The 16574-nt window shown below is 43.2% G+C and overlaps 1 protein-coding gene across 28 annotated transcripts in view; it reads left to right on the top strand.

Moving 5' to 3' along the window:
- The window catches only part of DLG2 (discs large MAGUK scaffold protein 2), a 1023659-nt gene that overhangs the window by 845157 nt on the left and 161928 nt on the right, over positions 1–16574 (top strand). For 21 of the 28 annotated variants that reach the window (XR_015749696.1, XM_087966064.1, XM_087966061.1 and 18 more), the window contains 3 exons: positions 2779–2847; positions 6295–6451; positions 15436–15538. Coding sequence is in view for 27 of the 28 variants with exons in the window: in XM_087966064.1 (XP_087822190.1) it covers positions 2779–2847; positions 6295–6451; positions 15436–15538 (329 nt within the window). In the remaining variant the exon portion in view is untranslated. The remainder of the gene's footprint in view (positions 1–2778; positions 2848–6294; positions 6452–15435; positions 15539–16574) is intronic. The other 7 variants (XM_087966067.1, XM_087966065.1, XM_087966062.1 and 4 more) reach the window with 1 other exon arrangement.

Below are 16574 nucleotides of genomic sequence, written 5' to 3'. Positions count from 1 at the left end.
TCGACTTGAAATGCATTGAATAACCAATTCGATGATTTTCAAAACAGTTGAGAACCAAGGCTCCACTGTATGTTATTTTTTCCCCCTCTTCATCAAAAGAAATCTGTCTTAGATAGGAATTCCAAGTCAGTCCTCTTGCATAAAAGTAATGTAAAGCCAGGTGCACACAAGACATCAATTTGTAGTTTTTAGAACAGACATTTATCGAAGTGAACGACCTGCATTCATATATCTCTTGAACCATACACAACCACACGCCCTGGGCTGATAGAATACGTAATACTCCAAAGGAATTAGCCTAGCAGGTTGGGTAAATACAGCTCAGAAGTTCTTTATTGTGAAAGTCACACAACCTGCTCCATCAGGTAAGTTGCAGTCATTTGCTCATGCCAGTTTCAACGAGTGTTAAACTGAATGGTTTTATGTGTTCAGGTAGTCCTCCCCTTACAACCATTTGTTGAGTGGCCATTGGAAGTTACAACGGCACTGCCAAGAGTGACTTATGACCATTTTTTAACACTTTATGACCGTTGCAGCATCCTTACGGACATGCGATCAAAATTCAGACATTAAGCAACTGGCATGTACTTATGACAGTTGCCTTGTCCCGAGGTCACGTGATCCCCTTTTGCGACCTTCTGATGAGCGAAGTCAACGGGAAGGAGCCAGATTCGCTGAACAACCACGTGACTAACTTAACAACCACAGAGATTCACTCGACCGTGGTGGCAAGAACGGTTGTAAAATGGGGACAAGGTTCAACTTCACGACTGTCTTGCCTAGCCCCAGAGATGTTGGGCTCAAATGGTGGTCGTAAGTCGAGGACTACCTGTGTGTGCTTGGCATGTTATACAAATCCAACATATATATAGCTCGCGTAGGGCTCAACGTATTATTATGTGAACTCGGAAAAGGAAGACATTCAGAAAGCAGAATAATGGGACCCGAGTAGCGGTGTATTATACTTTCCATCTCTCCCATTTATTCCGTCCGCCCTTTGGAGTGATTTGAGGAAAAAAGACAACTCGGATGCTGAAAGCTCTAAAAAAATATTCAAGATTCATAAATTGATACATGCCATTAAGGTAAAATTGCAGGGTGATCTTGGATGCAAGCCTGCTTTTATTCCTGGGCGCTGGATAATGGTATATTTGAAATGCTGCTACAGTTAAGGGATAAAGTCAAATGTTGAAGCGCCATTCTGAATCATTGCACTGGGTAGAGAAATCCAGTTTTCCAGTGAACAATATGGGACTGGTTTACTATTCACTCCTTCCAGGCTGCTTTGTTGTTCTTCCCAGTCTTGTCTACAGCCCTATTACTGGTTTCCTGTCCATGTACTTGGCAGGCTGGAGAGGTTTGGCCAGAATGCTTAGATAAGAGTTAGAATGAGCTAAAATATTGCAGTTCGTTCCTTTAGAAAGCATGGGTGGATGGATGGATGGGTGGTTAGATGTATGTATGTGTGGGTGGATGGGTGGGTGGATGGATGGCTAGGTGGGTAGATGGATGGATGGAAGGAAGGATGGATGGATGGATGGATAGGTGGTTAGAAGGATGCATGAGTATGTGGGTGGGTGGATGGATGGATAGAGGATGGGTGGGTGGATCGGTGGTTAGATGTATGTATAGTATGGGTGGATGGATAAGTGGGTGGGTGGGTGGATGGATGGATGAATGGATGGATAGGTGGGTAGATGGATGCATGAGTGAGTGGGTGGAATAGTGGATGGGTGGATGGATATGTGGTTAGATGTATGTACAGTATGTGTGGATGGATGGGTGGGTGGATGGATGAAAAGATATGTGGGTGGGTGGATGGATGGGAGGGAGGGAGGGAGGAGGGAGGGAGGAATGGATCAATGGGTGGGTGGGTGGATAGATGGAGGAATGAATGGATGCATAGATGGGTTGATGGTTGCATGGATGGATGGGTGGGTGGATAGGTAGTTAGATGGGTGCATGGGTGAGTGGGTAGATGGAAGGAAGGAAGGAAGGAAGGAAGGAAGGAAGGAAGGAAGGAAGGAGGGAGGGGAGGAAAGAATGGATGGATGGATGGATGGATGGATGGATGCATCGGTGGGTGGATGGATGGGTGGATAGGTGGGTGGATGGGTGGGTGGATGAAGGAAGGAGGGAGGGAGGAATGGATGGGTGCATGGGTGGGTGGGTGGGTGGAAAGATGGATGAAGAAAGGAAGGAAGGAAGGAGGAATGGATGGATGGATGCATGGGTGGGTGTATGGGTGGATAGATGGAAGAATGGATGGATGCATAGATGGGTGGATGGTTGCATAGATGGGTGAGTGAGTAGATAAAGCACTGGATGGCTAAATTGATGGATGAATGAGTTGGTGGATGGATGGATGGATGAGTGGGCAGATGGTTATTCCATAAATTGGCATGTTTGATAATCCATCTCTGTACATTCCAGATGGAAAAGTAATGCCAAAGGTATCCATTTTCATGGTCAAGACATCAAACATGCACATCCTATTTCCCAAAAAGAGTTCTTTGACTTGCATTATGTCAGAACCTCAACCTCAACTGCCATGGCCCTATTTTATGTTTCTTGTTCTCTTCAATCTCATTGGATGCACAGTAATTCTAGGTGCATCCATATGGGATCTACAACTACCTGCTATTTTAGGTTATCCATCCAACCACTTTGTTTGCAATAAGACCAAGAACCTCCATGCGCAAAAACAAACAAACTTCATGCTACTTTTATTAATTCCTTTCCCTTTCCCTTTTCCTGTTCCTTTTCCTTTCCATGCAGTCATTCCAGGCATAGTTCTGTAACCCAGCCTCCCATCGTGAATATCCAGAGGACCATGTCAATAGAAGGGTAAGGGGGAACCAATATTATAATCTTTGGATCCTTGCCATTGACATTTGTTTAAGCTTTTTTTTTCATTCATAACCATTGAATTTATATATATATATATCTATATAATATATATATCCTGAATATAGTTTATTATGTCACATATGCTGCCTTTTTTCTTTAAGTGGTCAGGACAGTGTGTATATAGTTGCCTAATCTGTTTGGTATTCAAGAAAAAGATTCAGAATTGTTGACTTTGCCCCCATCACCAGGAGACTGTGAGTTCTAGTCCCACCTAAGGCATGAAAGCCCACTGGTGACTTTGACACTGGTGACAGAGCTCCATGACATCATGCTGGCACATGACCATGAAAATGTCTTTGGATAGGACCAGCTCAATGATCTTGAAACAAAGATTAACTCCATCCCTTAAAGTCGGTGATTTTTCCTCCTAAAATTCAACTGGAATCTGCTTTCCTGTTTCCTTTATAGCTATTATTCTATGTCCTGTACTCTGGAACAACAGAAACAGATCTTGACTCTCATCAAAAGACATCCTTTCATTTCTTTGAAAACTACTTGTATCTTCAGCCTTAGTCCTCTTTTCTCCACCTTAAACTTCCCCAGCTCTTTCAGTGTCATCTTCATACGATGTAGTTAATGGTTCCCTCCAGACCCTTGTTGACTATCTCTCGACTTATTCCAGCTTCTCTAGATTCTTCTTCAAGTATGTTCTCCAGAACTGGACACCATACTTGAGATGGCATCTAACGAAATGAGATACATAGCCTGGAATATTCACCTCATAGCTTATCAAGGTCTTACTTTTCATTCCAGCCTAATTGTCCATGATATTCTCCATCATCCAGGTCATGGTTGTCCCAAAGTTGCTTTTTTTCAAGAGGCAACTGGACTTTCTTCGTTTTTCCTCGAAGGCGTTTTGCTTCTCGTCCAAGAAGCCCTACCGTTCAATCAGAAACCGATATAGCTTCTTGGACGAGAAGTGAAATGTCTTCAAGGAAAGAGAAAGAAAGTCCAGTTGGCCTCCTGAAAAAAAGCACCTTGGGGACATTCATCAACCATCAGTGACAATTGTGATCCACAAGGCCATCTGCTACAACTTCAAACCCATATGTTTCATTTTACCTATTTATGGGTTTTGCATTGCGGATGAGAACGTTGGATCAGGAGGCCAGAGGGTGGCTTTGTATCTTTCCCATCCAGCATCACCACCCTGTGGGACATTTTGATTTTTCAATCACTTCCTTTGGGAGGGGGAAACAAATAATAATAATTCATTGCCAGGAAGGGGTGTCGCTGTAGAGTTTTTTTTAAAAAAAGCTTTCCACGCTGCCCAGAACAGCTGTCCCATAGCTTGCCTCTAAGAATTACGCTCGGTAACAATTACGCCATTAAAAACCGAATTGATTCTGCAAGGGAGGAAAAATTTGGACCAGGGCTGCTGAGAGGAGAGTGATTCTGCCAAGGTCATCCTCACGCTGCAATCGGTTTTGAGAAGGGAAGAAAGACGTTTCTCTCTGTGCCGATGAGAACTTTCTGATCAGAGCATAATTGCTGCCTTGGTGCAAAGCGGAAAGGCTAGAACCAGGGGTGGGGCTGCTGGGGGTACGCAGGGGTCTGGGGGAGCCCCTAGCTAAGATTCTGTGCAGTTTGGAGAACCCCAATTTCTACTCCTGGCTGGCCCCACCCACCCTGCCCTCCCTCTCAGAAGTCCCCACGCGGCCCGTTTTGGACGCAGGTTCGTGCAGGGCGCACAAGGAGGCCCAGGGAGAGTGAAAAGTGGGCCTCCCGGATGTTCAGAAAGCCCGGAAATGGGCCCATTTCTGGCTTCCAGAGAGCCTCCAGAGCCCGGGAGGCCATTTTTGTCCTCCCAGAGGCTCGAGGAAAGCATCCGGAGCCCGGGAGGGCAAACCCCACACCGTGGTGCAGGAGACTGACTAGGCCACGCCCACCACGGCCACACCCACCCAGCAACCGGGCACTTTGCTAAAAAAAAATTAAAGCCCACCCCTGGCTATAATCTTTAAAGTTAGGCATGAGCCCCGAAGAGATTCAACGCATCTTAGAATATGCTTTTATCCTGTTGGAATAGCGTCTGGAGCATAAAACTCTAAACTCTCAGACTTGATCAACTTCCCTTGAAATCATCTGCGTGTATTCCTGCTCCAACCCTGGAGGTTGTTAAGAAGATATTAGAGAGCCATTTGTCTGAAACGAGAGAGGGGGTTGGACTAGAAGACCTTTGAAGGTTCCTTTCCGACTCTGTCATGCTGTTATTCTGTTACTTGCTCGGTGAACAAGCAAGGAGGACGCCTTATGGATGACGGAAAGAAGCCTGGAATGAAGGGATTTAGGGATGTCTTAAATTGCTGCTGATGTTTTCCTGGTGGAATGAATAGGGAAATGCATCCGTCATAATAAGGCAGTCCTAGACTTACGACCATCCATTTAGTGGCCATTCAGAGTAAACACAGCACTGAAAAAATTTGCATGTTCTCATCATCTACTGGACGATACCTGAACCATAAGGACAATCGTGGAAAGAAGTGACTTACGACCAGTTCTCATGCTTGTTACCATTATAGCATCCCCATGGTCATGTGATCCAACTTGGGGTTCATGGAAATCGGGATGTATTGAGTGTCATTGCAAATGACATTCACTGTGGTTGCGGTGAATGTCATTTGCGACCTTCCTAGGGAGCATCTGGCAAGCAAAGTCAATTTGGGAAGCCAGATTCATTGAACAACTGCATGTTTCACTTAAATTGGGGTGATTCATTTAACAGTCATGCTGAAAATGGTCATAAGATGGGGCATAACTCACTGAACAACTGTTCTCGCTTAGCAATGGAAATTTTGAGCTCAGTTGTGGTCGGACGTCAAGGACTACATGTAGGATGGTACAGGGAGTTGTTGACTTACGACCACAATCGAGCCCAATTTGATTCTCTTGCTGAGTGAGAACCGTTGTTAAGCAAGGTTTGCCTCATTTCACGACTTTTCTTGCCTCGTTGGTCAAGGGAATCACTACGGTGCGTAACACCGCCGTTAAGCGAATCTGGTTTCCCCATTAACTCCGCTCGTCAGAAGGGTCACAAAAGGGGATCGCCGCGACCGGCAAATACCGCAGCCGTTCTATATATATATATACGAGTCCAATGCCAAGCGTCTGAACTTGGATCCGGTGACCATGGAGACGCCACAGCGGTTGTAAGTGTGAAAAATGGTCACGGGTCACCTTTTTTTTCGCCAGTGCCCTTGTAATGTTGAACAGGCACTCAACGAACCGTTGTAAGTCAAGGACTTCCTGGAATTGAAATAAGCTACGGTGGGTGAAGTTGGCCCGAGGGATGTAGTTCTGAAAAGAATTTGGGAAAGACTTATTGAAGGGCACCTTAGTAGCTTAACTTAGTAGTTAAGCAAATTCTCTTTTTTCTTTTCACAGGGAACCTCGGAAGGTTGTCTTACATAAGGGCTCAACGGGGCTTGGTTTTAATATTGTAGGAGGAGAAGACAGGGAAGGCATCTTTGTGTCCTTCATCCTAGCAGGTGGACCGGCTGACCTCAGTGGTGAACTGCAGAGAGGAGACCAAATTTTGTCTGTAAGTAATTTACAAACGGTCTCTTTTTCTTCTTTGGTTCTTTCGTCCTTTCTTTCCTGAGACTTCTTCAGCAGGGGTGTGAGATTCTCCCGGTTTGGACTGGTTCAGATGAACTACTTGCTCTAAAGATCAGCTGTCTTCTGAACTGGTTGGCTGCGATGAGTATGTGGGCCTGCGCACTCGCGCCTATTCTTTCTTGTCCTTTACTTCCTTAGTTTAGAGCACAGCGCCTCCGCTGTTTTCTTCACAGGGACGGCTGTAGAAGGTAAGTATTAGAGTTGTTTGAAATGTGGAAGGTGTGCACAGAGTGCATATTAGCCAGGAACATGTGTGAAGTGTGCATTTGCACACAAAGCGTGCGATCACCACACCGGTTGTTATACTGGTGGAATCCCACCCCTGCTTCTAAGCCAAAAATTTAATGCAGGAGTGGTTTTGTTCATAAACCATGAGAACTCCTACTTCTCTAGGAGCTCAGGGCAACTTATCTGGGGATTCCAGCTTATTGTATTCCCACAACTGCAACTTCCCCCAGATGTGTGGGGCTGAAAGGGAGAGGGATTTCCTGAGTCATCCAGCAAATTTCCACAACACAGGACGGAATGGGACAATTGGCGACACAGCCAACTGGCCACTGAACAACTCGCTGCAGGACATTTTAACAATTCAATTTAATTTTTTAAAAACAAATTTAAAACTATTTTAATTTTTATCATGGACATTTCATTCTGCCCATCCTTTGGCATTATTCTATTCTGGCATTTCTTTGATGTTAAGGGAATGTCCCGCAAGAAGTTGGCCATGATGAGTTGACCATGGTGAGTTGGCCATGATGAGTTGGCCACGATGAATTGTCATAGACCCAACACAGCATGGGATCTAAACTTGGGATTCTCTGGTCTAAATCCAACATCATAACCATTCTGGCTTTCCATTCTGTTTCTTAGATGGCTTACATCTGTTCGGTTTAATCACTGACTTAATCACCTATTATCCCATTACCCAAAAAATATATTTGGCAGAAAGCAGTTCAAATAATTCAGACAGACAGACAGATGGAGGTAGGTAGATAGGTAGATAGATAGATAGATAGATAGATAGATAGATAGATAGATAGATAGATAGATAGATAGATAGATGTAGGTAGGTAGGTAGGTAGATTAGATAGATGATAGATAGATAGATAGATAGATAGATAGATAGATAGATAGATAGAGGTAGGTAGGTAGGTAGGTAGGTAGGTAGGTAGGTAGATAGATGATAGATGATAGATGATAAATGATAGAAAGATAGATGACAGATAGACAGACAGACAGACAGACAGACAGACAGACAGACAGACAGATGGAGGTAGGTAGGTAGATAGATAGATAGATAGATAGATAGATAGATAGATAGATAGATAGATAGATAGATAGATGATAAATGATAGAAAGATAGATGACAGATAGACAGACAGATAGACAGACAGACAGACAGACAGACAGATGGAGGTAGGTAGGTAGGTAGGTAGGTAGGTAGATAGATAGATAGATAGATAGATAGATAGATAGATGATAAATGATAGAAAGATAGATGACAGATAGACAGACAGACAGACGATGAGAGAGAGAGGAGAGAGAGAGAGAGAGAGAGAGAGAGAGAGTGTAGATGATAGATCAGGGTATCAAACTCAAGGCTTGGCGGTCAGATCCAGCCCACGGAGTGTTTAATCTGACCTGTGGGGCCACCCTGCAAAGTCGTAAATGTGAAAAATAGTCGTAAAACACTTTTTTCAGTTCTGTTGTGACTTTGAACAGTCACTAAATGAACTGTTGTAAGTTGAGGACTACCTGTATTTGCAAGACAGTGGCGTTGAAGAAGATTCAGAATTAACATTCTGTTATTCTCCTTCACAAGAAATTGTACCCTCCACTTTTTTTGCTGCCTTTTGTTGTTGTTAGTGGTGTAGTCGTGTCCGACCCATCGCAACCCCATGGACAACATTCCTCCAGGCCTTCCTGTCCTCTACCATCCTCTGGAGTCCATTTAAGCTCACGCCGACTGCTTCAGGGACTCCATCCATCCACCTCCTTCTCTGCTGTCCCCTTCTTCTTCTTCTGCCCTCCATCGTTCCCAGCATGAGGCTCTTCTCCAGCGAGTCCTTCCTTCTCATGAGGTGGCCAAACTCTTTGAGTTTCCTCTTCAGGATCTGGCCTTCTAAAGAGCAGTCAGGGTTGATCTCCTCTAGGACTGACCGGTTGGATCACCTTGCAGTCCAAGGGACTCACAGGAGTCTTCTCCTTCAGCACCAGAGTTCAAAGGCCTCCATTCTTTGGCGCTCAGCCTTCTTTACGGTCCAACTTTCCCAGCCATACATTGCAACTGGGAAAACCATAGCCTTGACTCTACGCACTTTTGTTGGCAGGATGATGTCTCTGCTTTTTAGTATGCTGTCTAGATTTGCCATAGCTTTCCTCCCCAGGAGCAAGCATCTTTTAATTTCTTGGCTGCAGTCCCCATCTGCGGTGATTTTGGAGCCCAGGAAAATAAAATCTTTCACTACCTCTATTTCTTCCCCCATCTATTTGGCAGGAGCGGAGCTAAAACTGAATGAGTGAAGACCAACTCTGCCATCTGCTGTTAGCAAAGGCCTGTGACTTCAGAGAAGCTTTGCTAGACTCGGCTATCTCTCTTACAATGATAATAAATTCCTTTTATTTGCAATTCATTTTTTTTCAAACATACCATGGATTATTTAAAAAAAAAAAGCCTTTTGGCTACATTTTGCGCATTTCGACTCCAGGACGTTACCATAATTGCTGGTTCTTTCATACACCAAGAGAGTGGAATTAAGAAATAAGGCTTCGTTGTTTCAGACACCTCGACAGTTTTCTGAATGTAGGTCTCCAATTTCTCTCTCTCTTTCTTCCTCTCAAGATGGGTAAAAAATAAAACAATGGCCAGTGGTGAGCCTCTATAGGTAGTTGCTAAATAATTGCCAACTGTCAGACATGAAATACCAGGTTTGTTGCTAAGCAAACAGTTGTTAAGTGACAGCAGTCTTCCAATGTTTGAGAAGTTGCCTCAAAGAAGAGGGGGTCAACTTATTTTCCAAAGCACCAGAACAAGAAACAATGGGTGGAAATTAATCAAGGACAATGGTTAGAATGCAATATTCCAGCCTAACTCTGCTGACTGCCAGCAGTTCGATCGTGATCAGCTCAAGGTTGACTCAGCCTTCCATCCTTCCGAGGTCAGTAAAACAAGGACCCAGATTGTTGAGGGCAATATGCTGACTCTGTAAACCATTGAGAGAGGGCTGTAAAAGCACCGTGAAGTGGTATATAAGTCTAAGGGCTATTGCTATTGCTATCATTCTTTTATCTCAGTCCTGTGTTAAGCTGCACAAGTCCATTCTAGATCCAAAGTTCATTAAGCAGCTGAGTAAAGCAAGACCATAATTGCATTTTCACGAAGAGGGGTTTAGCTTGGCTTGCAGGAGCTTCAAAAGGGAAGAAAAAGATCCCAAATTTGATCAAGATGCATGAGGGTAACGCATCAGCATGTCGCAGCGCAGCTGAAAGGTCCATCGGGAAACTATCAGCAGCTTGCAGGATGAAAGGCTAATACAGAGAGGAAACAGAAATAGATGAATCCGTCGGGGAGCGGCTTTGCAGAACAAAGTAGTAAGAAAGATTCCTGCAGTTTGCACACCGCAGATGCTCGTATGTGATGAATGGATTAATTATTGCATTCCTGCCAGGAATCTATTAATTTAAGGTACTTCAGGAGAGCCCTTAGCGATAATTTCTTGTATGTCAGGAGGCTTCACGCTTTTAGCTGTTCTGTTTCCTTTATCGTTGGAACTAAGAGGTCATACTAACTCCTTCTAACCCTGAGCAGTGGGTTGGACTAGAAGACCTCCAAGGTCCCTTCCAATTCTGTTCTGTTCTGTTCTAAGAGATCATACTAATTTCTTCGTCTAGCAGCACTCAACCACATCCTAAACTGCCTTAGATTTTATCAAGGAGAAAAGCATCAACATTACATTGCAAAGTTTCGTTGTAAGCGTGAAATCTGAAGGTTAATGGCTATATTGTGATGACCCAGGGTGGGATACAAAATAAACACAGTCACAAAAAACAGGTGAAGCCTCTTTTATTCCTTCACTTTGCTTCCCAGCTCCAAATATCCTTGACTGGAGACAAAAAAACTCCCACACAAGCAGTTACAAGAAGGAGGAAATGCCATTTAAGTTATAAAGAGTAAAAAGCAACACAGACCAGGCAAGATGAGGGCTGGAAGACGTCCACGGATACCAGAACACACACTGGGAAGGACGCCAAACTCAGAGAGGAACAATAAACTAGAAATAGTTCCATGCTTTGTTTCCAGCGTTCTCCCGTACACATGTCCGTCCTCTTATCCAGTTGTCACCGCTGCAGCCCATGAAGAGGATCAAGGCCCTCTCCTCCTTTTTTTTTTTTTTTTGAACAAATTTTATTAATTTTTAAAGACATACAAAACATAAATACACAAACACACAAAACATAAAAGCATAAAAAATCTCTTTTCTGAAAGTTGCTTAGTCCCGGGTTAAAACTCTTGGTACAGACACAAATTCAAATTCATATTCATTTTACATACCATTCCATATCTTATTAGCATTTTCAATTTTCTATATAACTTCTCCTCTCTTTTAAATTTTCTCAATTTTATTTTATTTATCTCCTCTCAATTTGAATCATAATATTTATTATTCTTTGTCTGTTCTATTTCCAGCTATCCATTTATCTTTCTTCTTTAAAAAAAAAAAAAAAAACTTCTCCTGTACACTAAATGGAGTATGATGCCTTTATCTCTTTCCCCTATATTTATAATACTTAATATAGAACACATAACTTACATTGGGATTCTGTCTGGTACATTCTAAAATTATACAGTATTATCAAAACCAATACAAATCTATTCATTGATATTGATATTCATTTATATCTTAAACATTTAACACATTACTTTTCAGTTAAATCACATACTTTTATGGGAGCACCTATTTTCCATAGTTATTCCCCCCCCCCCACATCACATATTATAGATAATTATTTCATTACTATGTCCCCCCTTCTTCTACTTCAAATCTCTCATTTCTCAAAAAGTTTCACTAGGATAACATAGTCTAATCATTAATATTAACAATAAACATTTTACCCATTTCAATTAAATATCATGCCTTTGTGGGAACACTTATGCTTTCCAAAATTGTTTCCCCCCCCCACATCACATATCTTAAATCATTGTTTCATTACAGTACTCCCCTTTTCTTAACAAAAATTTCACTAGATTATACTAAATATTTTATCACATTTTAAATTACATATTATTTCCAATTTTCTATAGTTATTTCTAAATACAAATATAAAAATACAGCCTTATGTACCTTTCTAGAATCCCTTTTTCAATAAAAATTTATCCATTATCTCTAAAAAAAACTTTTGCTTCTTTACATCTTGCTCCCCACCATTAAGGCTTCTCATCCCTTCCTTTCTCCCTTGCTTCTTCTTCTCCTTGTCCTCTTTACCCCCTTGTCTCTCCATCTCCCTTTTATTCTGCTTTCCCCCTTTCTGTTGTTTCCTAACATAATATCCCCTTTTCACCTTATTCTTCTCTTTTTGGGTTGTTTTTCCAGGTCTTAAAGTCTTCTTTTCCTTTCTCTCTTTCTTTTTTCCTTCTCCGACCAAAGTTATTTGTTCATCAAAGATGGCTTCTTCTTTGTCCCCATCATCCTGTTGCTCATTCAGCTTTACATAAGTACAAACCGCCATTTCTAAAAATTGAAAAAGAATGCCAAGGACATCTTTCCCTTCTTGCTTTTCTTTTTCATATTTTTGATATACAAGTTTCAGTCCATCCACAAGTGATGCCATCCACAAGTGATGTAGAGAAAAAGATTTTCCAAACAACCACCCAAGTGCTTTTAGTCAGAAATAATTCTCAAAAGTTCCAAAATCACCACACAATCCAAACAAGCTGTTCCTTTTAAATACTTTCTCCTTCTTCACTTTCTCTTTCTGGGGTTAAAGTTTAGTCACAAAGTTCCCTTTAAAATATATCTTTTAGAAGTCTTATTGATGTTTAGTAACTCTTTAGAATTCTAGGCAATCTTCTCCTTATTTTCAAATTTTGCTCCAATTTTTTTTCCTCTCCCTTCCCACTCACAGCCAAAAAGATTTTTCCATCCGCTGTCACGTTAGGAAGGAGAGTGAAACGGGAAAAAAAAAAACTTTCCCTTTTAGGATATTCGCAGCTTGTAACTCTCACTAGAAACAATGTATACTTAGCAGCCTTCAAGATTCCAGGTCACTTTCTCTTGCCTTGTCCCGGTTAAAAGCAACTTTCGTAATTCTTCCAACTTTCTCCCTCCTGCTCCTGCTTGTCCGGCTGCAGATTTCTTCGTGGTGGCCATTGCTGACCGCCGCTCCTCCGCCTTGGGAAAAGGGGGTTCTGCCGGCTGGGGAGGGGGTCTGCGACACCTCCAAGCCCCTGTCCGGATCCCCCCTGTCTTCAGCTGCCTCTACGGGGCAGCTATATCCCCCAGATCCAAATGGATCGGGGGAACCTTGGCGGGGAACGCAGCAGGGGTCGCACAGTATCGCGAATCCCTGCCGCTGCCGAAACCTTGCAAAACCGGAAGGCCCTCTCCTCCCGAGTAGACCACACCTCTCCCTTATCCTCTCCTCCCTGCGTGCCCTAGGATGAAGAGGGGGTGGGCCTGGGTCCTCCTCTGACTGCCCAGCCGGCCTCTGCCCTTCCCCAGCCTCCTCCACAACATCCGGAGCCACACTTCCACTCCCTGTCGGCTGTTCCTCCTCTCCCTCGGAGTCAGTCTCCACCAGGGGCATGACGTATATTACCCCCTCCAGAACCTGTACAACTTGCTGCCAAACTGTAGGTTTAATCAGGACCATGGGAAATTGCAAAATAATCAGGAGAAGCCATTCTACCTCATTCAATTTCATTTGAATTAAGTTTTGTTTTGTTCTGACCTCTTTGCTTGCTATTTGGGGAGATGTAGACTCCTCGCATGCTGGTGAAAGGCCAGCTCTAGTCTTAAAAAAAGGTTGCACATCAGCAGAAGACGTGTATACATTTAGCACACATCCTTATTGGTGCGAAGAATCTGGACCACACATTAAGTTCCAAGGAAACTGATTTTTTGCAGCAGCTAATGAAGGGAATCGGGGCCTTTTTCTCCCCTGTAATCACGTAGTCATTCAACGGCTCATGCAGCCGTTAAACAAATCCGGCTACCTCCATTGACTTGGCTTATCAGAAGCCGGCAGGGAGGATCGCAAATTATGATCACATAACCACAAGAGTCTGCAGGGATTGTAAATGCACACCAGTTGCCATCGCCCTAATTGTGATGACACCAGGGAGGGCACGAAGATTGTAACTTTGAGGGTCGGTGGAGGAGGGAATCTTTTCCAGTTTGGTCATAAATTCAAAGATTCATTAAAGGAAATGTCGTAAGTCAAGAACTATGTATTAGGAGCCGTGGTGGCACAGTGGTTAAAGTGCAGTACAGCAGGCTACTTCTGCTGACTGCCAGCTGCCTGCAATTTGGCAGTTCAAATCCCACCAGGCTCAATGTTGACTGAGCCTTCCCTCCTTCCGAGGTGGGTCAAATGAGGACCCAGATTGTTGGGGGCAAGAAGCTGACTCTGTAAACCGCTTAGAGAGGGCTGTAAAAGCACCGTGAAGCGGTATTTAAGTCTAAGGGCTATTGCTATAATAGGTTTTACTTCATATCCCTTACATATTCCCTTAAATTCCACAAGGTGGCAGCATAGGATTGGTTACTCATAGAGTTGTGGAGCCGGAATCCTTAATAACTCAGATAACTGTTTAATATGAGTCCATTGAAAAACAATTGGGAATATTATTCCTTCACACGGTGACGGCTGCGAGGATGGTACTCGCCAAACACTGGAAAGAAAAAAGGATGCCGATGGTTGAAGAATGGATTTTTAAATTGACTGAATCAGCAGAGATGGCAAAATTGGATTAGAGATATGGGTTAGACCACTATATACAAGGACCTGGAAACCGTTTGTGGACTTTCTATGTACTAAATATAATAACAGAGAGATTTTGTTCTGACCCAGCTCCCCAAACACGACAAATTCCCTGAAGTTAAATCAATGATTCCTTTATTAGGAGCGCCCAGAAAAAGGTTTCTCTCTCACCGCAGGCTAACGAGTCCATCCGGCAGGGAAATGAATAGTTGTCTGCCACATTTATTCATCCCCGTCCCCTGCCTTTTATCCCCAGAGCTAGGGTGGGGCTTCGCTAGCAGCGGTGGCTCTTCCATCCCAAGGACCGGCCCATAGATATCTCCTGCTCTCCTCTCCTCTGACTTCTGCGCAACCACGCATCAGACACTGGACCCAACTGTTCCTCCTCTTCCTCATCAGCCACCTCCAGACCTGGGGGCTGTTGACTCTCCATCTGAGGGCTGATGGACAGCCCAGTCTCTCTCTCTCTCTCTCTCTCTCCAGTTCCATTCTCCCTTGGAGCTCCCATCCCGAGGACCGGCCCATAGATTTCCACTGCTCTCCTCTCCTCCGCCTTCTGTGCATCTATGCATCAGGCACTGGGCCCAGCTGTTCCTCCTCTTCCTCATCAGCCATCTCCAGACCTGGGGGCTGTTGACTCTCCACCTGAGGGCTGATGGACGGCTCTGTCGCGTTCTCGCTCTCTCTTCCAGCCCCGTTTGTTCTCCCCCTTCGGAGCTCCCAGGTTGCCTTGATGCTGACCCTGACTCCCACGCTGCCTCCTCATCTGATATAGCTGCTGGAGGGGCTGGCGGCTGACAGGCCACAACAGATTTGAAAACGAGTGTCACGTTTAGGGGGGGGGGAAACCATGCTTCTCAGGTGAGCTCCGTACTTGGATGAGGGAAATTAAGTTCCATGCCATTGGCTTTCCTCTTTCCCCTGCAGGTCAACGGGATTGATCTTCGTGGTGCTACACATGAACAAGCGGCCGCAGCCCTCAAAGGAGCAGGCCAGGTGGTGACCATTATAGCACAATACCAGCCTGAAGGTAGGCTAAGACCCCGCTTGCCGGAATACAAGTCTTGGGGTGGGGGTGGAGGCATGGAAAGCTCATCTTCCAAACGCCGAAGCTGTTCGTTTCAATGTTGATCTCTGCCTTCCTCCTTCATATTGTCTGCTGACTTTGAAAGCTGTTCCGGGAAAGAATTAAATTATTAATGCTAGGTGAGGAATTACTGCTTGTCTGTCAGTGATCATGTTTCATAAGGATTCAGTCAATGAATAGTTCAGTGGTGTCAAACTTGATTTCATAGAACAGAATAGAATAGAATAGAATAGAATAGAATAGAATAGAATAGAACAGAACAGAACAGAATAGAATAGAATAGAATAGAATAGAATAGAATAGAATAGAATAGAATAGAATAGAACAGAATAGGAAAATAGAATACAACAGAACAGAACAGAACAGAACAGAGAATAGAATAGAATAGAATAGAATAGAATAGAATAGAATATAGAATAGAATAGAATAGAATAGAATAGGATAGGATAGGAAAATAGAATAGAATAGAACAGAACAGAACAGAACAGAATAGAATAGAACGGAATAGAATAGAATAGAATAGAATAGAATAGAATAGAATAGAATAGAATAGAATAGAATAGAATAGAATAGAATAGAATAGAATAGAATAGAATAGAATAGAATAGAATAGAATAGAATAGAATAGAATAGAATTCTTTATTGGCCAAGTGTGATTGGACACATAAGGAATTTGTCTTTGGTGCAAATACTCTCAGTATACATAAAAGAAAAGATACATTCGTCAAGAGTCAAGAATCATCAGGTACAACACTTAATAATAGTCATAGGGTACAATAAGCAATCAAATCATACTAGGAAACAGTCAATATAAATCATAAGGATACAAGCGACAAAGTTACAGTCATATAGTCACAAGTGGGAGGGGATGGATGATAAGGAGTGATGAGAAGATTAATAGTAATAGTAATGCAGACTTTGTAAATAGTTGAACAGTGTTGAAGGAATTATTTGTTTAGCAGAGTGATGGCATTCGGGG

Source organism: Notechis scutatus, chromosome 5 (assembly GCF_049901735.1).
Source record: "Notechis scutatus isolate UNSWTSFEM ecotype Mainland chromosome 5, rNotScu1.2, whole genome shotgun sequence".
Classification (NCBI taxonomy): Eukaryota; Metazoa; Chordata; class Lepidosauria; order Squamata; family Elapidae; genus Notechis; species Notechis scutatus.
Note: the sequence above shows the minus strand (reverse complement) of the source record. Positions and strands in the feature narration are given on the sequence as shown.